We start from the raw sequence: 27,347 nt of genomic DNA, 5'->3' as shown, positions 1-27,347 counted from the left end.
AGTACTATCCAAATATAGAGCTATTTAATATTTAACTTATTTTAACCAAATAAAATCACTTACCCTACCTTTAAATGTAATTTAGATAGACATGTTATTTACACAGATGCTAGGTTCATTGTTTACCTGTGAACCTAGTTTAGTATGCTGTCTCTCTGCATTTGATGTATGTGTTTACCTTGCTTTTTGTAAGTCGCTCTGGATAAGAACGTCTCCTGAATGCCTGCATTGTAAATTATGCGTACATGCATTAATTTTTATTACTGCTTCTGGTGAGAATGAAACATGGCTGTTCAAGAAAGAAAGAAAGAAAGAAAGAGATGCAACTCGTTTTATTTCTGGACATTAGTTCATTGAGAAGCTGTGCATTAGCACATCGATAACATCACGTATACTTGCATGTTTCTTTTCATGTTTTCAAGCAGATCCTTGAAAAACATGCATGTACACATGACACACACACACACACACACACACACACACACACACACACACACACACACACACACACACACACACACACACACACACACACACACACACACACACCTTTCATCGTCATGGGTCCACAGCTGTGTTCTATTGCACACGGTGGTATAAGGTCAGGCGTGTATAGTTGAGGTCAGGTCATTCATGGCCCCGGGCTGCAGTATGCGTGCACACACAGCCAACAAAGTTAAATATGCATGTATTGCACACACCCACACACACACACACACACACAACTACAAAAACACACACCCACACATACACTATTGTCTGGACCCATTAGCTATGCTTTGCTGCGCTGAGCTGACCTAGCGTGGCCTAGACATTTTCTAGGCGAGTTTCTTGTGCTCTGCTCTGTGTGTGTGTGTGTGTGTGTGTGTGTGTGTGTGTGTGTGTGTGTGTGTGTGTGTGTGTGGTGTGCGTGCGTGTTTGTACTTGTATTACTATACTTGAGAGGGCAGAATGTCCCCACAGGTATAGGTTGAGGTTAAGAGTTTTTCATAATACGATGTTAGTTGTGCGGTGATGTCACGCACCCCCCAAAAAATTGCTGATCTACAAGCTCACAACCCGTCACATCACGACGAGTTGTGAGCTTGTAGATCGGCTATTTTCAAATAGCCTAAGTATAAAATAAGGCTAAAGTGGTTAATGTATGTTTTATAATGTAATAATGAATATCTGCAAAGTAACTAGTAACTAAGTTTTCAAATAATTGTGGTGGAGTAAAAGTACAATATTTGCCTCTGAGATGTAGTGGAGTAGAAGTAAACGCATTGACAATTGGAAATGCTCCAGTTATGTAAAATAGCAAAGAAAAACTGTACTTAAGTACAGTACTTGAGTAAATGTACTTAGTTACTTGCTACACCACTGCTCTCAAGCATAGTAATACAAACTCAAACTCTCTTGCTCTCCAAAACTAGTTGATCCGAAGCAGAGAGAGGGAGATGCAGTGTAATAGCCCTACTGTTGCATTCTGCGGGTCCACACTGCCGAGGCAGAGGTCAGCTGAGCTAGCCGCTGCAATACCAGCGTTTTTCTGGTCCGGTACAAAGGAGAATACATGCTTTGAATTAGATTGCCCTGCACAGGGCATCATCTACTCTATAGCTGGCTGCCAGGGGGCCGGTTTGAATTGAAGATTGAAGTCACACTGAGACCACTCATTGTATTTAAAAGCTTACAATCCATAGGTTTGTGTCCACTGTCTGTCTCCCTCTCTCTCACTCCCTGCGGAGAGATGTAACTGAAACGATGTCTACCAAAAACAACAATTCACTCTCTCTCTCTCTCTGTGACTCAGTAGCATTTCAACCAAGGGCCAAGCATGCGCCTTTGAAATTTAGTCTATATAGGAAGTGACAGTTCATATAAATGGCCTGTAGTCTCGCTGTTTCACCCCTGCTGGTGTCAGAATGAATATCTCTCAATGCAAGCGGATGGGTTTTTGCTGAAGTTTAGACTTGATTTTATTACCTTAAAGAGGTGGTGCCATGGTTTTGCCCTTTTTCTGTTTTTCATGTGTCTATGAGGTTGATAGAACTCCATTAAGCCCCCTGGTGGTGTTTTTATGGTGTTTTATGTCTTCTCTGACTATTTTGAGTTTCTTCCTGGAGGCTGGAACCTTGAGGGTCAAACGTGCCAATAGAAAAACAGCACTTTAATGATTAATTCCTCCCCCTCATTATCATAACACAACAGGTGTGGGCATGAGGAGGAGGAGGGACTAAGACAGGTGGGTGGTGCTAAGGTGGTGGAGGAGGTGCTAAGGTGAGAACCAGGTATACTTATTGAACACTTTCTGTACACTTTTTTGAAAAAAATCTTCCTCCTAGTGTAACCATAATACCTGATGATTATGTTTTAGGGGGGAAAAAATCACTGAAAATCACGGCTCCCTGTCTTTAATAAACATTGTCATAAATACTATATGCTTCAGTCGCTAGTTTAAAGTCTTGCAGGAGGGGTTCGGCTACCCTGTGATGATTTGATTGACAAGCTACACAACCAATAGCATTCATTCCCCCACGCCCGCTCTGGTCCCAACCAATAGCATTCATTTTCGACTGTGTTGTCACTGATGTTGTATATCCTACTCCTTGGAACGCCCCAAGGACCCCTGGGGGTCCCCGGACCCCACTTTGAGAACCAATGTTCTACAGTATGTGGAGGTTCAGTGCCTTGCACAAGGGCAAACCCATAACTCAACCTTTGGCTCCTCACTGTGTTCACAGCAAAGACGGCAGATAAACTGCTTTAAACACGATGATTATGCAACAGCACTGCTCTCACAACAACAGCTGACTGGAATGTAAATGCCATAGGCCTTAGCTGATAATTAAACTATAATCTGAGCGGAGTATTGATCAAGTAAATAATAACGATGTGAATGGTCATATTGATCAGTTAATAAGGACCTCTCCGTGGGAGCGAACGTATTGATCCCGCATACATTAGAAGAAACACAGAGCTTATACGCAGCGCAGCGGGAAGGAAGGTCATGGAGATCACACAACATGTGAGAGAGAGAGACGTGTCGATTCATTCATCGTTCCAAATGGTGGAAAGATAGGGAGCTACTTTGAACTGAGGAATCACAATATAAAAGTCCATTGAAAGTGTTCAATGCTTTTCATATGTTGGAGTTGGATTCATACTCCTATTCTTTTAGTCTGCAAAGATGACCTGATCTCTAAAAACATTTGCCTCATCTCAACTCATGTAGCTCATATATCGCTGTTGTTTCTCTGCTGTTTCCTGTTATAGATATATTGAAAATCTGTTATTTTGTTGGATGCCGTTTTTAACCATGTGAACCCCAGCATGCCTATTCTGGGGGGAACATTCGCCAAAATATTGCAAGGGGGCATGGTGGCACAGTCGGTAGCACTGTCGCCTCACAGCTAGAAGGTCCTGGGTTCGATTCCTGCCGTGGACGCTCCGGGGCGCCTGATGGAGGGAAAGGAACTGGTTGGAATAACGTGTTCCTTCCATGCGCTATACGTCCTACCTGGGAAACTCCCCCTGTCAGGTGATAAGAAGACTAATTGGCTCTCATGCGTTGAAGGAGGCATGAGCTCGGCTCTGGGCTCCCTAGGCTGGCAGGGGAGTGTAGCACCCAGGATCACTTAGACATTGGCACTGGGTGAAAGGGTTGCAAAAAAATATGTATGTATATATGTATATATATTGCAAGCTCACAACGCATCGCAACGCAAGCTTGTGGAGATCAAAAATTCTTGCTGAAGAGATTTGGTGCTGACAGGGGGAGTACAGTTATAACCTTGCTTTACTATAGAGGGTTTAAGTGATTAAAGATTTCTTATGTCTAAAATACGGGCGCCGGGTTGAAGGTGCTTAAACTGTGAAAAGCAGACAGAGCCTGAACAGAACTAAATGAAAGCGGTCAGACTCCCTCAAAAGGATCCCAGGGACGTTTCATGCTCGGCCTGTGAAACGGAGAATAATGTAATAGTACTTAAACTTTCTGAATTATATTATGCTTGGCCAAAAAAAAGTGTTGTGAGGGGTCGTGCTTTAACTGGCCATTATTCTGGTGTTATCCCCAACACCTCTTGATGCGGAGCGCTGGACGCAGCGCCGCAGCGCTCGCTTTTGTTCTAAACGCAATTATACAGTCTGGAAAAGTTAACGGCACTACCTCAGTGTCTGCTCCTGTGTGTGTGTGTGTGTGTGTGTGTGTGTGAGTGTGAGAGAGAGACAGAGAGACTGCTATCATTTGTTTCAAAAGTTTATCCCAAGCTAACCTTTCCTATGTTGACGTATAACTACGTCACAACTCTTTTTGTACTCTTTTTGTACTCTTTTCGTTTTTGTAAGATAGTTTTTCTCTAAGTTGCGATGTAACACAGCTCTGTTTACGCATTTATTTTCCTCCCATTTAATTGTGCGTACGTTAGTGATGCACGGGCCGACCCGTAGCCCGCAGGTCCCGCTGGTTGAACCGCGGGGCAGGCGGACGGTTAATAGATCTGACGCAAATATCGCAGGTCAACCCACGCTCTCTCTCTCACCTCCCTCTGTCCCCCCCCCCCTCTCTCTCTCTCTCTCTCTCTCTCTCTCTCTCTCTCTCTGGAAAGCAATTGAATGGACATGCCTGTGCTTTGTTTGGGGCGGGTTGCGGGACAGGCTGGGTCGTTGATTTATATACATTTCTGCGGGCCGGGTTCGGGCGGGTTGGGGTCCCGTGTGGGGCGGGCGGGGGCGGGTTATGAAAAAACCTGACCCGCACATCAATAGCGTACGTTGTTTTGTTTCGATTGTTTTGCTCCACTTTTGCTATATTGGCAATGTCTCATGCCAATAAAGCCCTTTTGAATCGAATTGAACGTTGACGTTAAAATCATTGCGATGCTGTTAGCTAATTATGCTGGTGACCCCTTGGAACCACCCCAAGGACCCCTGGGGGTCCCTGGACCGCACTTTGAGAACCACTGGGCTAGGGGCTAGATGGTGTGGGGGCGTAGTCGGGTCGGTAAACAGTATATAAGGATGTTCAGGTCGATGGAAAATGAATTGGGAACGGATGTTTCCGGAAGCACCCGCAGGGATGAGGTTACATTCTCAGAAAATTATACAAACACACTTTGCGCTGCTCTGTACCTAGCCTGGGGCTGACACACACACGCGCACGCGCACACACACACACACACACACACACACACACACACACACACACACACACACACACACACACACACACACACACACACACACACACACACACACACACACACACACACACACACACACACCTTGAACTCTTGATAAGAGGCGATTGTGTTTCATCAGGCCATCCTTTACATTAAATCTGCAGACACCATTCTGCTCAGTGGAGACAGAGGGGGGGTTTGAAGGCAGTGAGGAGACAGACCACTGATTTAGATAAACCAAGTCACAGGCAATCTGCTCCACTTCACTGTTGGCACTCTTAACAACCGGTTACTGATACCTGAATGCCCTGCAGTTAAACCATACATAATGGAGGGGAACTGCAGCCACTGGGATGTGAGTTAAGGCATTTAAAATAGTCTTTTGTTACTTTACTTCTCTATGGTGGTTTAGGGGATAGGGGGGGGGGACAGAAAGAGACAGTGTAGGAGAGACAGACAGTAGGAAGGCTGACGGAGACAGTGTAGGAGAGACAGACAGTGGGAAAGATGAGAGGGAGACGATGTAGGAGAGACAGACAGTTGGAAAGCTGTGAGGGAGACAGTGTAGGAGAGATGGACAGTATAGGGAAGCTGTGAGTGAGTCAGTTTAGGAGAGACAGACAATAGGAATGCTGTGAGACAGACAGTGTAGGGAGAGACAGACAATAGGAAAGCTGTGAGGGAGACAGTGTAGGAGAGATGGACAGTATAGGGAAGCTGTGAGTGAGACGGTGTAGGAGAGACAGACAGTGTAGAGACAGACAGTGTAGGAGAGACAGACAGTGTAGGAGAGACAGACAATAGGAATGCTGTGAGGGAGACAGAGTAGGAGAGACAAGCTGTGAGGATGGGTCCATTTGGTTCCATTTGTACACTCTCAGAGTCACAGACCTGTAAGGGTCCATTTGGAACCCTGAGGGTCCCTGGACACCACCTTAAGAACCACTGATGTAAGAATTCTTTTTTTTAGATTTTTTTTAACGGGGGATTTTCACAGCAGCAGATTGAATTATTCTTTATAAATCCCCTCAACCCTTCCACACGACACCGTGCGCTGAACTTCTTAAATTCTATAATGACAAAACACTGTGAAATGAGGATGCACGCACACGCATGCACACATGCAATACAAGCCAAACAATCACCCTCCCACACTATCTCTCTCTCTTTCTCTCTCTCTCTCTCTCTCTAGCTCTCTCTCTCTCTCTCTCGCTCTCTCTCACTCTCTCTCTCTCTCTCTCATCTCTCTCTCTCTCTCTCTCTCTCATCTCTCTCTCTCTCTCTCTCCTCTCTCTCTCTCTCACACACACATACAGCCACCAGCTTTCATTTCATATTTTTTCTCTGTGTGTGTGTGTGTGTGTGTGTGTGTGCGTGCGTGCGTGTGTGTGTGCGTGTGTGTGTGTGTGTGCACGCGCGCAGCGTCTCTTTCTCTCTGTGTGTCTGTGGGAAAAGGAAATGGTGTGTGTGTGTGTCTTTCCTGTCAATACGGAGCTCTACCCACGCTTCACACTATATATAGGACCTTCTGCCTTCCCATAATCCCCCTCTCTCTCTCTCTCTCTGTCTCTGTCTCTGTCTCTGTCTCTGTCTCTGTCTCTGTCTCTCTCTCTCTCTCTCTCTCTCTGTCTCTGTCTCTGTCTCTGTCTCTGTCTCTCTCTCTCTCTCTCTCTCTCTCTCTCTCTCTCTCTCTCTCTCTCTCATCTCTCTCTCTCTCTCTCTCTCTCTGTCTCTGTCTCTCCTTCCTCCTCATCTCTATTCAGACACCCCCCCCTCCATCATCACCACCACCACCACCAATCAAACACACGTTTTGCTTTAAACAACAGAGGAGAGGGGTTAGAGGAGAGGAGAGGAGGGGGAAGAGAGGGATGCGGGGGGGATGAGAGAGAGAGAGAGAGAGAGAGAGAGAGAGAGAGAGAGAGATGGGTTCTTATCTTCAGTGAATATGACACTGTAAAGATCCTCAGTGTTGATTTACATAACTGTGAGAGGGTACAGACACCTCTTCCATCCTGCTCTATTGTTTGCCCTCATTATACATAGGGGTCCATTGTGTGTGTGCATCCTCACCAGTTCAATTTACACTCTGGATTTGAACTGTGTTGAACCACGGATTTTGACATGGTGTGTGTCGAGCTGATCCCAAACGTTCTGTGTGTCATGTGTCTAAATTGAACGGACCTATCACGGTCCTCTGCGCGACATCCACCACCGCACCGACCGCCTGAGGAAATACCTTAAAAAGAGAACCCTTCTTAAAGGGATATACCACTCATTTTCAACATTGAACAATGTCATAATATACTTTAGAGCTGTTGTGTGGAAATAAGAAAGAAAAGAAAAAAAACATTCTATGTTGCCTAGAACTGGAGAATCGATTGTTGGGTCATGTGATCAGTAGACTATCGAAGGTCTTGAAGGGCGGATCCAAAGCCTTGCGCTCGCTACCAGCGCCACTTCCTATTGCTTCACCAATCTATGTCCCCGCCTTAAGGTCCGCCTATAGAGGCAGTTCATTGGCCAGGACGTGGGCCTCTAGAGGCGGTCCATTGGCCAGGATCTGACCTCTAGAAGTAGTTCATTGGCCAGGAGGACGTGGGCCTCTAGAGGCAGCTCATTGGCCAGGACGACTATCTTTAGAGGCAGTTTGTTGGCCAAGGCGAGGATCTCTAGAGACGGTTCATTGGCCAGGACGTGGGCCTCTAGAGGCAGCTCATTGGCCAGGACGTGGGCCTCTAGAGGCAGCTCATTGGCCAGGACGACTATCTTTAGAGGCAGTTTGTTGGCCAAGGCGAGGATCTCTAGAGACGGTTCATTGGCCAGGACGTGGGCCTCTAGAGGCAGCTCATTGGCCAGGACGTGGGCCTCTAGAGGCAGCTCATTGGCCGCAGGACGTGGGCTTCTAGAGGCAGCTCATTGGCCAGGACGTGGGCCTCTAGAGGCAGCTCATTGGCCGCAGGACGTGGGCTTCTAGAGGCAGCTCATTGGCCAGGACGTGGGCCTCTAGAGGCAGCTCATTGGCCAGGACGTGGGCCTCTAGAGGCAGCTCATTGGCCAGGACGCGTGGGCCTCTAGAGGCAGCTCATTGGCCAGGACATGGGCCTCTAGAGGCGGTTCATTGGCCAGGATGTGGACTAGCTTGTGACTGGTGGACAACATGACTCACTAACACACACGTCAATAAAAACACATTGGGAGCAACGTTCACTCTGTGAAAGAGTGTATTCTTGGCTTCCTAACTGTGTCAGGGTTGTTTTTGAGGTTCAAATTGCAGAGAGCAGAGTTAATCTTGACAGAAAAGTTTCAGTTATAGTCTTTTGAATAAACTTCCATTTAGTTTCAGTCATCTGAAATGTTTTAGTTTTAGTCGACAAAATCTGCAGTTGATTTAGTCGACTAAAATACATGCATTTTGGCAGGCCTTCATTGCGTCATAATGCCTGATTTATAAATGGCTGCATGCCGAAAATAGCCGATCTACAAGCTCACAACGTGTCACAGACGCGTTGTGAGCTTGTAGGCAATTCTCTGAGCGAAACACTCACGTGCAACCAAGCATAAAATGACTTGTTTTAGTTCTACTGGATGTCTTCCAATATTTATGTCTTAGAATATTTAGCCATAGTTTAAGTCATCATAGCTTAGTTTTTATTTTGTTTTTACTTTGTTTTCATCAGTGAAAAAAGTTAGTTATTTAGTCGACAAAATTAAAGCAGCATGTATGTATTATTTTTTTCAATTCATAAAATGTAATTTTGTCCAATCTGTGTGGTAGAGTACGCTTATACAATATAACTTATACAATTGGGGTGGTTGTATGTTGTCTCCCTGCTCTTCTATTGAGACACTTAGATCGTGTCAAAGGTCATGTCTCACCTATAGACACATGCAGGATCTGACACAAATTTTGACCTGATGGTCAAGATTCAATTCATCCCCTGAGCAAAGCAGGCAGGCTCTATTAGCTCAATGGTAAAACGTCAGCACTTGTGCAGGAAACCGGGTTCAAATCCAGGGTAGATGAGGAAAGTTAGTGCTGCTTTAACAGTGCTCTGGGAAAGAGTGTATTCTTGGCTACTTATTTTGTCAGTGTTGTATTTTTTGAGATTCAAACACACAGAGAGGTCTGTGCGGGTCAGCCTGACCCGTCACCAAACTGTCATTTTTAATTGGTCACATTAGAGTTGGTTGGTAGTTTGGTGAGTTGATGTATCAAAGGTGTTCCTTTCCTATTCCTATAGGGATAAAAAGACACGGTACTCTGACTGTCACACACACTTAGTGCACACGTTCTTTGGGTCTGAACATCACAGAGTGAAACTGCGATATGTTGTGTGCGTGTGTGTGTGTGTGTGCGTGTGTGTGTGTGTGTGTGTGTGTGTGTGTGTGTGTGTGTGTTGTGTGTGTGTGTGTGTGTGTGTGGTGTGTGGTGTGTGTGGTGTGTTTGTGTGCATGCGTGTTCACCCAGTTGTGTCCTTCTGGTCATTATCATTCACCTATTTAATAGACTAGAGGTCTGGGACAGAATGCGGCCCTAGTGTTCGACCAATGCCGCACTTGATCCATATGCATTTGACTCTATATATGTGCATTTGCTCCATATATGTGCATTTGCTCCATATATGTGCATTTGCTCCATATATGTGTGCATTTGACTCCATATACTGTATGTGCAATTGACTCCATATATATGCATTTGACTCCATATACTGTATAAGTGTATGCATTTGACTCCATATACTGTATAAGTGTATGCATTTGACTCCATATACTGTATAAGTGTATGCATTTGACTCCATATACTGTATAAGTGTATGCATTTGACTCCATATACTGTATAAGTGTATGCATTTGACTCCATATACTGTATAAGTGTATGCATTTGACTCCATATACTGTATAAGTGTATGCATTTGACTCCATATACTGTATAAGTGTATGCATTTGACTCCATATACTGTATAAGTGTGTGCATTTGACTCCATATACTGTATAAGTGTATGCATTTGACTCCATATACTGTATAAGTGTATGCATTTGACTCCATATACTGTATAAGTGTATGCATTTGACTCCTTATGTGCATTTAACTCCATATAAAGCATCTGACTCCATATACTGTATGTGCATTTAACTCCATATGTGCATTTGACTCTATTGGGGCCTTTTGATTTATACTGTACGTAGTTTGTGGAAAAACATTGATTAGTGTGGGTGTCTAGTCATGTTGTAGCATGACTGGAACGCACACGCACGCGCACGTGCGCACACACACACACACACCCACACCCTCAGAACGACAGCGAGTGCTCAAATATTGAAACAGCTCTCCTCAGTGTCCACATTTCTCCACTTGAAAATCAAGAGCCCACATAACGACTTACTGTCACACACTCTCTCTCTCTCTCTCTCTCTCTCTCTCTCTCTCTCTCTCTCTCTCTCTCTCTCTCTCATATCATTCAGACACTTAGAGAAATAGCAGGGCTGTTTTTTTCCTCCACTAAACATCCTTGATGTTCCACGGGCCGTTAGTATCCACGTCCCTATTGGACGATGCTTAAGCGGTGTTAAATGAAAGAACAACTCGCACACATTACGTCGTGCGACCGTGGTTACACTTGAGGCTGTTTTCCAGTGGTGTAAAGTAACTAAGTACATTTACTCAAGTACTGTACTTTAGTACAATTTTGAGGTATTTTTTTTTACTGTACTGGAGTATTAACACTTTTTTGTACATTTACTTCTACTCCACTACCTCAGAGACAAATATTGTACTTTTGACTCAACTACAATTATTTTAAAACTTTAGTTACTAATTACTTTGTAGATTTTGATTATTATTACAAAACATACATTAACCACTTCATCCCCATATACATTTTTGGAAAATAGCAGATCTACAAGCTCACAATGTGTCGCATTGTGAGCTTGTAGATCTGCTATTTTCAAAAGATTTTTATACATTTGAAAAGTTGTGAAATGGCACATTCTGCGTAATGAGTATACTTTCTACTTTTGGTACTTTAAGTACATTTTGATATACTTTTGTACTTTTACTCAAGTACATTTAGAATTCCGGACTTTTACTTGTAACAGAGTATTTCTACATTGCAGCATTGATACTTTTACTTGAGTACTTTTTCTACCACCTGGTAAAACATGACTATAGTGGTGAATGACACAAGAGCTGTACAATGATGTAATCTCACAGTGTTTTATCTTCTTTCCTCTTCTTTCTCCCTTGGTGTCCTGCATTGGCTCCTGGTGTTTGCCTCCATGAACTTGACTCCTCTGCTCCTCTTCACTGTTTCACTAAAGGTAAGACAACATGCTTCACATTACCTCTCTGTGTGTCTTTACTGTTACAATCCCACTGCCTTTCAAGGTGAAAGAAAATGCTCTGACTCTGTGTGAGGTCACTGTGTAGAGAACCAGAGATGACCCTGTGACAGACAGTTCCCAAACTCAGGGTCGGGATCCCCAGGGGGGTCCCCACATGATTTCCGGGGGGTCCCCAGATGATTATGTGCAACTATGTAACAGAGTATGACTACATTGCAGTATTGATACTTTTACTTAAGTAAAACAATTGAGTACTTTTTCCACCAGTGCTGTTTTCTTCTACTGACTCCTCTTGTAAAGTGTGATCGTCTGCCCGTCGTGGCGAGCATGGAATCTTGTGTGTTTCCATTTGTTTACAGCAGTGATTCTTAACCTTTTTATTGTCAAGGACCCCCAGTTTGATATAGGCATTGGGGCACGGACCCCCCATTTGACACGATGTGTTATCTGCGGGACCCCCAAATCTACACTGTAAAATCCTCAGTGCTAATTTAACTCTGAGAGAAATGGAACCAAACAATGTTGGTTCCGTTTTGGACCCCTGAGGACTCCTCTTTTGAGAATCCATACCTTAGAATTGGAGTCTTTTCATGTGTGCAGGAAAATGTTTCAGGACTTTGGTACAAAACAAATGGATTGAAAAGGTCAGGTCTTTTGCTCTCCATTCTCTAAAGGTCACTTTGCAATGGCTCTGGTCATACAGCAGGTTTACATGGAGTTCTCCCACCATGACAGAGAGGATTCAATAGAGTAATGACACGTATACGCATACGCACACACACACACACACACACACACACACACACACACACACACACACACACACACACACACACACACACACACACACACACACACACACACACACACACACACACACACATACACACACACACGCACACTTTTTCAATGCGTCTTTCAGCAATGTTGAACTGTGTATTCAGTTGGGTTCAGATCAATCACTGTTGGGTGAAACGCACAAAATAACAATGAGGGAGAGAGAGAGCATATGAAAGCGCTTGTGTTTGTTGTCGTGTGTGTGTGTGTGTGTGTGTGTGTGTGTGTGTGTGTGTGTGTGTGTGTGTGTGCGTGTGCGTGTGCGTGTGTGAGAGGCAGAGAAAGATATGGGGTGATATGAAGTAATTCTGTTGCCAAAACCTTTATATTGTTGTCTGCAAAAACAACTGCAAACCATGCAATAGAGAGAGAGAGACAGACAGACAGACAGTAAAATGGGTTGAACAGAGGGAAGTGAGTCATCCACCGAAAATAGCCCATCAAGCTCACGATATGTGGACACGTTGTGAGCTTGTAAATCTGCTATTTTCGGTGCATGACACCCTTAGAACACAGAAACAGAGCACAGAAACAGGAAAGTAAGGTATATAGGCCTTTGCAAGGTAGCGTGAGCTGCATGGGGGAGAAAAGAGGGAGAGAGAAGTGGTGGACAGAAGGGGGAATAAATGAGAGTTATACTTCAGTCCTATTCGCACATGATTAGTATTATGTGGGGAAATGCAACCCTGATGTCTGTGTTATTTTTTTGGTGCATTCGCACTGTAAAAGCGACGTCTGTATTTTACTTGAAATCACAGACATTATCTTATCCTCAAACAGAAAGGACCATTCATTTCTACACTCTCTGAGTTGGCGTTTACTTTAACAGTATTTATTTAATATTACAGTATTTATTCACTCTGATTGAAATAAATAATTCTGTCCAACGAGCCGATTAAACAAATGATCAATGTTGCAGAGGCGTTGGAGACTCCCAGAACGACAGGCAACGCATCACATCGTTCTCCCAGATCATGGGATGAAGACCGGTTGCATATTATCTACAATAGCAGATCTACAAGCTATATAACTAACAAGTGTGCACCCTTGGTTGCGATAAAAAAGGATACTAATGACAGAAGAGAATGGAGCGTAGCGGTGAATGTTGTGAATACTCTGCATTCTTTACTGACTGATAGAGGTTGTGTGTGTTTACAGCGTGCCTGATTTGTACTTTGTCACGTGGCGGTGTCGCGCACCGAACATAGCAGAATGCATGGCGGATGCAACGCTTTGTGGGTTTGTAGGTCTGCTGTGAACAGGAAGCCGCAGCAGCAGCCAACGAGACAGTCAGGCCTCTCTCTCTCTCTATCTCTCTCTCTCACTCTCTCTCTCTCTCTCTCTCTCTCTTGCTCTCTCTCTCTCTCTCTCTCTCTCTCTCTCTCTCTCTCTCTCTCTCTCTCTCTCTCTCTCTCTCTCTCTCTCTCTTGCTCTCTCTCTCTCTCTCTCTGTTCACTTTGTAGGACAAAAAACGCTCCATTTTCGGGACTGCTCCCAGTGCTCTGCAGTTGCCATTATCTCCTATGCCTATTGGATCGATCTATAAGGCCAAATCTCATTTGAAAAAAATATTTAGAGTGTATGCAAGCCATTTAAAATGTTTATACTTTTGGAATCTTACACACCTGCTCCCAAATAATTATTTACACCATCCCTGTGTGCAGCACAGAAGTATAGGTCAAATTAATTAATCCAGCGCAAGTTGAGCCGGACTGAAAGAAGGTGACTATGCAGCTCCCCTTAAAGTTTAAACCATAACTAACATGACATGTAGTATGGATCTTCAGCCAAACAACTATGATTGGAAACGTGGGCCTCTGCATTCTTCATGTCCTCACCTCAAAGTAAACGGTGGATTATTTCTTCAAATAGACCGGATCACAGAGGCAGCGGGCAGTACAAGGTAACATGGGCGATTCACATCCAGGTGCTATAGTTTATATTGATGTGATTTCTCCATCGCAACGCTTTCCCATCAAACAAAGTAATCCAAACTATTTTTTTCAAACCAACTGTGTTTGACTGTAGCTTGAGAAGGCTAGATTCACTCACTGACTGCTGGTGACCAGCAGGCAGTGGTGGGAAAAGTACTCACATTGTTTACTTAGGTTAAAAGTATAAATACTGCAATATAGAAATACTCTGTTACAAGTAAAAGTCCAGAAATCAAAATGAACTGAGTAAAAATACAAAAGTATTGGTCTCAAAATATACTTAACACATTCATTGCCAGGTATTAATTAATTAATTCATCTTTCACTTCCAGTGGTTTTAGCTTATTTTGACTATCCACAGACTATCCACAGAACACATCAAAGGAATGATATTGAAAGATAGACACTTGTTTGTGGTGCAAATCAAATCTGAATGAAATAATCTTTTCAGGTAAGACAATGCCTTGTTTTTGTTCGAAACACCTTTCCCACTTTGAAAATGAAATACTTTACTTTAACTTTATGTCGTTTATTTAGAAGGGCCAATGCACATTAGTGATTATTAAATACGTTGAACGTGAATCCCGTCGGGATCTGGACTTGAACCTGCGACACGCTGTCAGGCTACTTTGGAGCTACGCCAGTGGTCCAGGCCTGGATCTGCTGTTTTACTGGCTCATACTGTAACCGCAACGTTGAGGGGACAACCCAAGCCCATACAAATATTCAAGTATTTATTGTGTACTTACAGCATAGTACATTTCCATTCAAACTTGTTAATAGACAAGAATATTACTTTTGTGAAGCACATTTTTAATACATATTTTCACCCACCAGTTCATTAGTTCATAAAGTTAATTACAACACAAAAGGTTCTTAAGGAATCACAGTAAAATTATTCTGCAAACTTTAAATGCATTTTTAAAGCAAAAGGAGCAACACTTTATAGCAATAACAGTTGATGGTTTATAATGTGATTATTGGTACAAACCTATAAATACATTTAGAGAACAGTCATTCCAGTCATAGCGACCATGTGCTTCTGAGTCAAACACAGAAGAGGAAGTAATCGATCCATGGAGTCCATGGATGACACCATTCACTACAGTATGAAGATGTGTTGGTTATGGCAGTTCAATTCAGCAAAGTAGGTAGCTGTGAAAATGGGAATAGGAAGCTTATCTACAGTATGAGTATAGCTATCGTGGACTGCATGTCTATGGGTACAACCAGGCCTAGAATGTCATAATTTTAGGGGCAAGGCCCATTTGGCTTTTGCTGTTGTATGTTTTGTGAAGGCACAAAAGCCAAATGCCAGGGCAGGATGGCCATCAAACAAAACAATTATTTTAAATCAAAGTCAAAAGTTAAAAAGTCAAAAGTTCACAAAACTCAGCCCAGGAATAATAGTCACTGGACTCATGTGAAGATGGGTATGGGTAAGAATTCAAAAGATACATTGACAGGAAAGAGTTAAAGGAGAACATTTGGTACAATCAGTTGGGGCAGTGTGGGCGGGGCATCATAAAGGTTTTTGAGGGACAGAAGGCCACATTGAAGGGCAACGGTGGTCATGACCTTCATGGCCTCTGTGAAATTCCTGCCCAGGGTACAACCGTATTAACTTATGTACAGTAACATCTTTCAGTTTGAGTCCATTTCTGCAACTAATTACTAGTTGCAGTTAGCTGCAGTTTTATGAACAGAGAAAGAACCATCAGAAGAAGAAGAAGAAGCATCACTTCTCACAGATCCAGGCACTCAGATAATCACAATCTCTATCGTCCCATGTGCCTTCTATGTGCTGGTGTTCACAGTTCCCGTCTTCATCAGGTTGTCCACTGCCCCAGTAGCTGCAGAGTAAACAAAACAATGCATTACTAACCACCTCCACTCATTCACTCACATTCAGATACTTTGATAGTATTACAATAGTAAAACTCATAATATATCTCACCGTTTTGTCAGTGGCGTCCCGTCCACCCAAGACCAATTTCCTTCAGTCTTGCTCAAACCAATCCAAGATTCTGATTGCCAATCGTCCAGTCCTCTGATGAAGTCCTGATCATTTTTACATTGAATGATTATTTTTCTTGGATACAATCAGCTATTTTATAATCATGGAATTACAGTACATCACATGCATCTATATGGATGATGCGCACGCACGCACACACACACACACACACACACACACACACACCCACCCACCCACCCACCCACACACACACACACACACACACACACACACACACACACACACACACACACACACACACACACACACACACACACACACACACACACACACACACACACACACACTAACCTGTTCTACTTCATTGTCAATGACCACCAGGGCTGCTTCTCTCTTCAGACAGTCGTCTCTACTGTCCTCCCAATTTTCAAGTTCAGTAGATTTGTAGTAACAGCTGCATCCAAACTTCTGCCATCCACTGGGACATGGCTTAATGGCTTAATGGCTTAATATCAAACAGGAGTTTTCAGTCAGTTCTAACGCATACTAGTAGTAGTAGCAGTAATAACATAATAATTATTATTATTATCATTATTATTGTTATTATAATAGTAAAATAAAAAATCTGACTAAGAAAATCTTGAATGAGTGGTTTTAGGTCTAGAACACAAAATATGCAGTATTTGACTGTGAAGAAAAACCCTAGAAAAACCTCAATGTTCTAAATTTTTAAACCATATGTTTTTCTTATTTCTTATCTTATTTCTAATCCAAAGTTCTCAGAGACTTTTTGACTAGTTAGTTGTCATTGAGTGATGTAGTAGGACCACTTTGTCACCATTTTGTTCGTTCTTTCTTTCTTTCTTTCTTTCAAACAACTATGATATGTGTTTTTTTTCTTACTGGTACAATTAATATTCCTTCAAAATGGTTTGTAATCTCTCTCACCTTCTCTCTCTCTTTTAAGCTGGTTTAATTCACTTTGCAACTCGTTTTTCTCCAGGCTTAGGCTGTCTTTCTCCAGGGTCAGGTTGTATTTTTCCAGGGTCAGGTTCTGTACTAACTGGTTGTAGGCTGAATGATCTGCAAATGACCAAAAAGGTGATGATAAACATTATTGCTCTTGTTCATGTGTGAGCTTGTATATTGGCTATTTTCTGCAAATATATTAGAGGGGAAAAAAGGAGGGGGACCTGATATAGACCCCTGGGGGGACTCCAGCCAAGGCCTAACCCTAAGTACTGTATATAGGGCTTGGAGTAGTTCACCCAAAAAATGACTTATTTTCTATCAATTCCACACCCCATGAAGCCTTGAATTCATGGAGATTTCTTTGTTTTTGTCAAATTCCTGAGCCAATAATATCATGACCGATGACCCTTATTGGCTCAGGAATTTGACAAAAAACAAAATAATTCAAGGCTTCATGGGGTGTGGAATTGATAGAAAATAAGCCATTGTTTGGGTGAACTACTCCTTTAAGTGGTTAAAAATAAGTCTCATCAAGTTGTGGGCTAATACAGTGGTGATCTTTGTAGTTGCCGCAGATATAACAGGCAACAGAATGCATGTTGTAGTTTCCTGACACTGAATACTCACAGTCACAGTACATGGCCAGGCGTACGATTACAACCAGTAGTATAAGACACAGCACCCCCAGACACACAGCAACAACTATGACAGTCCTCAGTGTTTTAGAGCGCTGTCCTGAAACAGAAAGTACAGATACTTTGTGTGTGACGTCTGAGAAAGACAAAAGCCCCACTACCTACTACACCCAACAGGAGCAAGGTCGGTCTCTCTCTTTCTTTCTCTAAAAATACTTTTACACATCAAAGGAATGATATTGAAAGATAGACACGTGTTTGTGGTGCAAAACAAATCTGAATGAAAAAGACAATGCCTTGTTTTTGTACGAAACACCTTTTCCACTTTGAAAAAGATAAATACTTTACTTTGCTTTTACTTTATTTTGTTTATTTATAAGGGACTCTACTAAACTAGATAACAAAGAGTATAATGGTTGAGCAATGTGTGTAAGTGGTCGGCACAATAAGGAAATGCAAGACGGAAATCTACAGACTCAGACACACATATGCACGCAAATGTGTGCACGTACGGTACCACAGAGACTACCAACTCCCAACCACCAGCCCCTGAAAACATCCTTGTTTTTTCACACACAAAAAGATACCACTTCTGTTGTAGCTTTCTTTTTTAATTAACTTTTAATAAGACAAAGGAAGAATTATTGTGAGAAATAATTGTAAATTGCAAAAAAAAAGAAAAAGAAAAGGATGGTTGTATTGTTTGATTTATTAAAAAGCTGATAGAATATGCATAGGGTGCTAGGTTAATGATCATGAAGAAGAATAGAACCAGCACACTCAAATGCTCCTATACTGTACATTTGAATGACAAAGTCTCAAGCCTGGGCTCTTCGTCAGGTCAAACAGTTTGACCTGATGAAATCATTTCATTAAAATGTATTGGAGCATGTAAGGGTGCAGGCTCTATTCTTCTTGTTTGATGTCTTCAATTTCTCCATATTATTAAAAAAATAAATTAATATACTAAGCAGAGTAATGTACTGTAGTACAATATGTTTTAGATTTGAGCTATATAATGTATAGCAACATGTGTTTTTAAGAAAACTCTTAGGATTTAGAACAGTGGTTTAGAACAGTGGTTCTAAAACATACCAGATATACAAGCTCACAGTGCGTCACTTCATGCCGCGCTGCGAGCTTGTATATCTGCTGATTTTTTTGAAAAATCTTGAAAATTTTTTTTTTTTACCCAAATCCTCTCTTCACAAAACATTTTCAGATGAATGTCCGTGGCCAAATACATATCATGTTGGGGGTCCTTGACACGAAAAAGTTTGAGAACTACTGATTTAGAAGGCATTTGTAGAATCTGCCTTTATTTAGAAGGGACAATGCACATTAGTGAACATTAAATATGTTGAATGTGAATTCAATCAGCTGACCATGATCTCATGTAAACATGCCGATGTAGCTAGAAGCTAATTTACATAATGCTGTCGCCACATATAAAAAAACACAGTAACTGTCTAAAAAAAGAAAATAATAAGAATACCATACATAGTTTAAGCCTAACTAAAAACCTATATACCTACTATAAAGTCAAATATCTAAGATTTAAAGTGTATCGATGTTCACATGTTTGGGACATTTTTAAACATGGTTTTAGTTGTGTTTTAAAGGTGGGGCTTTCCCTTAGAGTGATTGGGAGGATATTCCATCATAATAACCTTTACAATATTTAACCACTTTATCAATCTCACCCCGAGTCTGTCTTCCTGCTGTGTTGTCCCTCATGTCCCCCGGTGGTCCAGGGACGTTCTGGTAGATGCCCTCCACTCTCTCCTCCTCCTCTCCACTCTCCTCCAACTGTCCTCTGTCCTCAGTGTCCCCTGTCTGTCCTCTGTCTCCATCACTCTGTCTCAAGTCTGGCTCGGAACAAATATCCGTAGACATCTTACCAGGATGAGAGGCTTGAAAAGTAACTAGTGATGACTAACACTAACTATGTTTTATATTCCTCTACTTTATTGATTAGCTATGTCAAAATTGTTTATTATATGATTACTAGATAACTATAGATAGAGTATACTGGCTCAGCAAAAATATGCTTGCTTGTCAGTGGCTGGTTGGCTCTATTAAGGAAATGCAAGACGGAAATCCTCAAACACAGACTCAGACACACATAATGCATGCTAATGCGTGCTGTACGGTACCATAGACCAACCCCCATCCCCTGCAACCATTGTGTTCTTTCACAAACAAAAGAGACCACTATTTTTTCTAGTTTTATTTTTTAAGAAATGTAATAGATAAAGGTCTGACTGCAACATTAAGATGTGGATGTCTTGTTTGATTTCTTAAATGTATTGACATGTATTGGACCATGTCAGTATTTGGGTTCTATTATTTATTTGGGGTTCTTCAAATTCTCAGTACAGTATGTTGTTGTTTTATCATAATTATTATATTGATAAAGAATGGGAGAAAAATAAGGCTAATACTTAAACTAATAAAAAGTCAGATTATTATTATCAATTATTTTCAAACAATAAAAACTAAACTGAAATGAAAAAAAGAAAACCTCTGGAAATTAACCCGGAAATGAACTGAATTGAACAGAAACAACAAAAACAAAATGAAAATAAAAAACAATGAAAAATACAAAACTATCATAACTCTTCTCTGAACATGGGTATATGGGTAGTTTGTGGTATGTAACACCGTGTTTCTAAACAAGGACATTGTGTGTTAAAACCACAGTTTCCCACGCCCTATCATGTTAGATTTCCTGCAGTAAAAACAGAATGCTGTTTGTATCATTAAATATAAAATGTGTATTTCATAAAAATTCCTTGATGGACATTGTATTGTAATAGTGAACATACTGTATGTCACTTCAGTTACCGTTTGATAAAAATATCCATACAGTAGGCTAAATATCATTGTGAGCCCATTGATCTGCAAAGGGAGTGGAACTTCTATTCCAATCTATATTTAACTAGAAAAAGTGCTCCTCGGAGCACAGGTCTCCGCCAGGTTAGGTATGTTATTGTGGCCTCCTGGTGGCGCTATAATAGGCCAATGTGAAAAGGGTGCCTTAGGCCTTTCACGGCAATCGGACACTGCATTCATGATTGAGGCATTTTGTTCCAAAAATTTGTTTTGATAAATTAGACCTGCTGGTGGCGCTATAACAGGCCAATGTGAAATGGGAGGCATTTCTTCCTTGGTCTAGTGGGAATGTGCGTGTGAAATGTCACGGAAATTGCATGCTGCGTTCATGATTTGAGGCATTTTGTTCAAAACGGACCAATTCTGCAAACTTTGGAAGCCAACCTTAGCCAATCAGGATGGAATATGGGAAATCGGACAAATCCGGGTTGATCACATGACTATAGAGATACTGTGTACCAATTTGCGTGACGTTTGGATAAAATCTGTAGGAGTAATGTAAAAAAATGTGTTTTGCACAAATTGGCCTCCTGGTGGCGCTATAATAGGCCCATGTGAACAATTTGGGGCAGAGGTTCTGAATTGGCATCGAGGGAGTGTGTGTGCACAGTTTCGCAGCGAGCAGGCCAACGGTGCCGGAGATTAGCTGGTAACACACGGACAGGACACACACGGACGGACGGACGGACGGACGGACGGACGGACGGACGGACGGACGGAGGGTAAAACATACTCTCTCGCCATGCCTTTCGACCTGGCGGAGACAATAAAGTACATATGAGCTGCGGTTTTATAATTTCATAATTATTATTGTGTACGTATAGTACATTTCCATCCAAACTCCAAGAATAATGCTTTTGTGAAGTAACGTTTTAATTTTCACTGACTAGTTCATAAACACACTGAGTCACAAACACATTGATGCTGCAAACCTTACATGCATCCCTAATGCAAAAGGAGCAACACTGTCCATGCTATAGCAGTAACAGTTGATGATTTATAATGTGATTATTGGTACAAACCTATAAATAAATGTATAGAACAGTCATTACAGTCATAGCAACAATGTGCTTCTGAGTCAAACACAGAAGAGGAAGTAATCAATCCATGGAGTCCATGGATGACACTTTTGTCATCCATGGATGACACTATGAAGATGTGTTGGTTATGGCAGTTCAATTCAGAAATGAAAATGGAAATAGGAAGCTTATCTACAGTATGATTATAGCTATCTTGGACTGTATGTCTAAGGGTACAACCAGTCCTAGAATTTCATAATTTTAGGGGCAAGGCCCACTTGGCTTTTGCTGTTGTATGTTTTGTGAGGGCACAAAAGCCAAATGCCAGGGCAGGATGGCCATCAAACAAAACAATGATTTTAAATTGGCAAAAATGAAAAATGTAATTCAATTAAATATTTGTTAAATGGATGTATTTACAAATGATCCGTGTTTGTAGAGTAAAAAGTTCTCACATGCTCAGCCCAGGACTAATTGGAGTCACTGGACTCATTTGAAGATGGGTATAGGTAAGAATTCAAATGACACTGGTGTCTAAAAAACATTGACAGGAAAGAGGTAAAGGAGAACATTTGGTACAATCAGTTGGGGCAGTGTGGGCGGGGCATCATAAAGGTTTTTGAGGGGCAAAAGGCCAAATTGAAGGGCAACAGTGGTCATGGCCTCTGTGAAATGCCTGCCCTGGGTACAACCGTATTAACTTATGTACAGTAACATCTTTGAGTTTGTCCCCATTTCTGCAACTAATTACTAGTTGCAGTTAGCTGCAGTTTTATGAACAGAAAAGAAGCATCACTTCTCACAGATCAAGGCACTCAGATCACAATCTGTATCGATCCATGTGCCTTTTATGTTGTCGTTTTCTGTACAGTTCCCGTCTTCATCAGGTTGTCCACTTCCCCCGTAGCTGCAGAGTAAACAACACAATGCATTAGTAACCACATCTACTCATTCACTCACATTCAGATACTTTGATAGAATTACAATAGAAAAACTCATAAAATATCTCACCGTGTTGTCAGTGGTGTTCCATCCACCCAAGTCCAATTTCCTTTAGTCTTGCTCAGACCAATCCAAGATGCTTGATGCTTTTGGTTCAATCCGCTGATGAAGTCCTGATCATTTGTACATGATTGAACCATGATTCATTTGAATTAATACAATCAGCTAATTGTAAAATGGAATTACAGTACATCACATGCATCTAAATGGATGATGCACGCACGCACGCACGCACGCACGCACGCACGCACGCACGCACGCACGCACGCACGCACGCACGCACGCACGCACGCACGCACGCACGCACGCACGCACACACACACACACACACACACACACACACACACACACACACACACACACACACACACACACACACACACACACACACACTAACTAACCTGTTCTTCCTCATTGTTAATGATCACAAGATCTGCTCCTGGTGTCTTGAGACATTCTTCTCTACTTTCATTCCAAGATTTGAGGTCGTCATCAGAGTTGTAATAACAGCTGCATCCAAACTTCTGCCATCCACTGGGACACGACTTGACTAAACATCAAACAGAAGATGTACTGATAGATTTCCAATGCATCGATAATTGATAATTATTAATTATTTACTTTTTCTACACTAATTAATATTCCTTCAACAAGGTTCTCACCTGCTGTCAAATTCTTAAGCTGGTTTACTTTACTTTCCAAGTTATCTCTCTCCAGGGTCAGGTTGACATATCTTGTCAGGGTCAGGGTCAGGTTGTCCCGTAACTGGTTATAGGCAGAATTATCTGCTGAACGATCTGGAAAAAAAAGGTGATGATAAACATTGTTGTTGCTACCTCCATGATGAGATCAAGCATCTGTGTGGAAAATTTGCTTTAACCCATTAAGACTGGGAACGCATCTGTGTGTCATTTTTTTAGATTTATTTGGCTATTCAAAAATAGCAGATCTACAAGCTTGTAGCGTGGCACTTAAGCTTGTTGATCTGCATTTTTTTCTGAAAAATCGTGAGCATACATTTTGTGCAAAATCTTTGAATATATCTAACATTTTTAACTCAAATCTTTGCTTCTGGGGATTCTACAAATGTCTTCTAAATCCAAACAGTTTTTCTTTTTTTGAAACTTATGTTGCTATAATATCAGTGGTTCTCAAAAAAAATCATGTCAAGGACCCCCAAAATGATGTGTAAGCAAAGAATTGAGTTCAAATGTATATATATATATATATATATTTATATATATACATTTTCACGATTTTTCAAAAAAATAGCAGATCTACAAGTTCATAGAGCTATGAGCTTGTAGATCTGCTATTTTTGAATAGCCAAAGAAATCTTAAAATGACACAGATGCGTTCCCGGATTGAATGGGTTAAGGTGAAGAAAACTGTTATCTTTTTTACATGTTTACACTTTTACATCATACTATGTTTTGCAGAAACAGGCAATAAAACACACAACAAGGCACTATAGTAGAAAGAATAAGAATTGAATTAAAAAGATACATCCTATAGTATACAGGTGTGGGTTAAAGGAGAATTCTGGACTAGCCTTTGCTTTACTTTTATATGATATCATATCCTAGGACGAGTGGTATTTTCATAACTCCATCCGGAGTCCACCGCAGCTAAAAACCTGAGTGGACGGTCCGGGCTTATTTTTTTATAAAAAAAAAAAAAAAGGAGTTGTCTGACCTTCATAACGACCGAAAACTCTCCACAGTGTTTGTGTTCGATGGGCCCCTCCGGAAGTCTCGCAAGATGAGATCTCACCCGTAATTTCATCCAAGCCGCTTGTAAACACTACGGCGACCCATTTGGGACAAAAACACTGTGGTGAGGTTTATTTAAATATTTGATCGATGAAAATATGCAATCTAGCGCACGGACCGTCCGCTCTGGTTTTTATCTGCGGTGGACTCGGGATGGAGTTATGAAAATGTTCTACTGTACCACTCGTCCTAAGGTATGTTAACATAATATAAAGACTAGAAAAAGTGCTCCTCATAGCACAGGCCTCCGCCAGGACAGGTACGTTATTGTGGCCTCCTGGTGGCGCTATAATAGGCCAATGTGAAAAGGTGCCATTTATTCTTAGGCCTTTCACGGCAATCAGACACTGCATTCATGATTTGAGGCATTTTGTTCCAAAAATGTGTTTTGCTAAATTAGACCTGCTGGTGGCGCTATAACAGGCCAATGTGAAATGGGTGGCATTTCTTCCTCGGCCTAGTGGAAATGTGCGTGTGAAATTTCATGGAGATTGCAAGCTGCGTGCATAGTTTGAGGCATTTTGTTCAAAACGGACCAATCCTGCAAACTTTGGAAGCCAACCTTAGCCAATCAGGATGGAATATGGGAAATCGGACAGATCCGTGTTGATCACATGACTATAGAGATACTGTGTACCGATTTGCATGACGTTTGGATAAAATCTGTAGGAGTAATGTAAAAAAATGGGTTTTGCACAAATCGGCCTCCTGGTGGCGCTATAACAGGATCATGTGAAAGATTTGGCTTAGAGGTTCTGAATTGGCATCCAGGGAGTGTGTGTTTACAGTATCGCAGCGACCGGGCCAACGGTGCCGGAGATTAGCTGCTAACGGACGGACAGGACACACACACACACACACACACACACACACACACACACACACACACACACACACACACACACACACACACACACACACACACACACACACACACACGGACGAACGAACGGACAGGGGGTAAAACATACTCTCTCACCATGCCTTTCGGCCTAGCGGAGACAATAAAGAAAAGGCTAGTCCGGAATTCTCCTTTAATGCTACAGCTAGAACATGTCAGGCAACAGTGACAGGTGGTCACAGTGATGTGGTGCAGTTATTTTGTGACACTGAATACTCACTTTGCACAGCCTGGACTATGATTACGACCAGTAGTATAAAACACAGCATCCCCAGACACACAGCAACCTTCTCAATGAGAGGCCTTCTCATTGTCATAGAGCGCTGTCCTGTAACACAAAGTACAGCCACTGAGGGAAACAAAAACTAAATAAAGTCTAAAAGCACCACTAGATACACCCACAAGGAAGAAAGTGCTTTGAACATTCTTTCTGCAAACACTTTTACATGTCAAAGGAAAGATAATTTCTTTCCTTTCCATTATACACGTGTTTGTAGTGCAGAAAATCTGAATTGAATAATCTTTTCCTGCTGTGTTTTGCACTGCGGCGCGACAGCTTAAAGGGGTAGTTCACCCCCAAAATAACTTTTTTTCTATGTATTCCTCACCACCTGGAGCCTTGAATTCATAGATATTTTTTTGTTTTTGTCACATTCCTAAGCCAATAATTTGATTATAATAAATTTGTCCCCATTGATTCCGGTAGGAGACACAAATGCATTTGTGTCTCCTACCGGAATCAATGGGGCTAAATTTATTATAATCAAATAATAAAGGAAGGAATGCGACAAAAACTAAAAAATATCCATGAATTCAAGGCTCCATGGGGTGAGTAATCCATAGAAAAAAAGTTATTTTGGGGGTGAACTACCCCTTTAACTGACAACAATGTAGAGCTCAAGACCCTGGTGTTAGATAGGAGAGTGTGGAGGACAGCGATTCTGGATTCCTGAGTTGTTGTTTGCTAGACCACACTCTCGCATTGCTGTGTTTTGTACAATATATTCTGTTTCCACTTTGCAACCTAAGAAATGACCTGTACAACAATTAATTAAACCCTATATGCTTTGTTGACCGGAGAAACCCACAGTCCAAGCAGGGGCCATACAAGGCCCTCTTGTTTTTCCCTATACACCAAATCCTCGCAGTGAGCGAGCTTGTACAGTATATTGACACATTTTGACGGCCGAAAAGTTCTAAATCTATCGCATTGCAAGCTTGTACATCAGCTATTTTCACTGTATGTTGGCCTCATAATAGGAACGCTAGGGTTCAAGTGAACAACTTTGTCAAACTCACCCCGAGTCTGTCTTCCTGCTGCGTTGTCCCTCATGTCCTCCTCTGGTCCAGGGAGGATACCAAAACGGTCCACGCTCTCGTAGATGTCCACCACTCTCTCCTCTTTCTCTCCCATGCCCTCACTCTCCACCAGACTCTCTTCCGTCTGTCCCCTGTCCACGCTCTCGTAGATGTCCACCAGTCTCTCCTCCTTGTCTCCCCTGTCCCCCAACTGTCCACCGTCCTCACTGCCCCATGTCTGCCCGCTGTCTCCATCGCTCTCTCTCACCTTCAAGTCCGGATTGTCATAAATAGGTTCAGACATCTTACAAGGATGAGAGTAACCACTATTTCCTATATATTTATCTCCTGAAATGACTAATGATTATAAGTCAAAATAACACGTTACTTGATTAGATAACTATAAATATACCGGTTTAGCAAAATACGATCGTGTCTGTCTGTGGCTGGTTGACAGAATACTTGAGCAATAAGGAAGTACAATACCGGAATCCTCAAACGACTGCTCAGACATACATACACATACACAAATGCTTGCACGCATGCCCACCACACACACACGCACACGCACACGCACACGCACACACACACAC

The 27,347-nt window shown here is 41.9% G+C and overlaps 2 protein-coding genes across 2 annotated transcripts in view; one reads left to right on the top strand and one right to left on the bottom strand.

Annotated features, from left to right (window-relative positions):
* il1rapl2 (interleukin 1 receptor accessory protein-like 2) overlaps positions 1-27,347 on the top strand; it is a gene marked incomplete at both ends in the record, with an annotated part of 446,015 nt that overhangs the window by 127,720 nt on the left and 290,948 nt on the right.
* Positions 16,079-27,137, bottom strand: LOC308076365 (uncharacterized protein; the record flags this gene model as incomplete). The annotated part of the gene is made up of 8 exons (XM_080416599.1): positions 26,755-27,137; positions 25,676-25,783; positions 23,445-23,579; positions 23,184-23,332; positions 22,792-22,895; positions 22,584-22,687; positions 17,208-17,342; positions 16,079-16,134 (listed from the first exon to the last, which is right to left on the bottom strand). Exons 1-8 carry the CDS (start codon positions 27,056-27,058, stop codon positions 16,079-16,081), a joined length of 1,095 nt encoding a protein of 364 aa, XP_080272725.1. The 5' UTR covers positions 27,059-27,137.

The sequence above is a fragment of the Gymnoscopelus braueri genome (genome assembly GCF_963280865.1).
Source record: "Gymnoscopelus braueri genome assembly, chromosome: 20".
In the NCBI taxonomy this organism is placed as follows: domain Eukaryota; kingdom Metazoa; phylum Chordata; class Actinopteri; order Myctophiformes; family Myctophidae; genus Gymnoscopelus; species Gymnoscopelus braueri.
The sequence above is the reverse complement of the archived record's forward strand: the minus strand, read 5'-3'. Positions and strand labels throughout refer to the sequence as shown.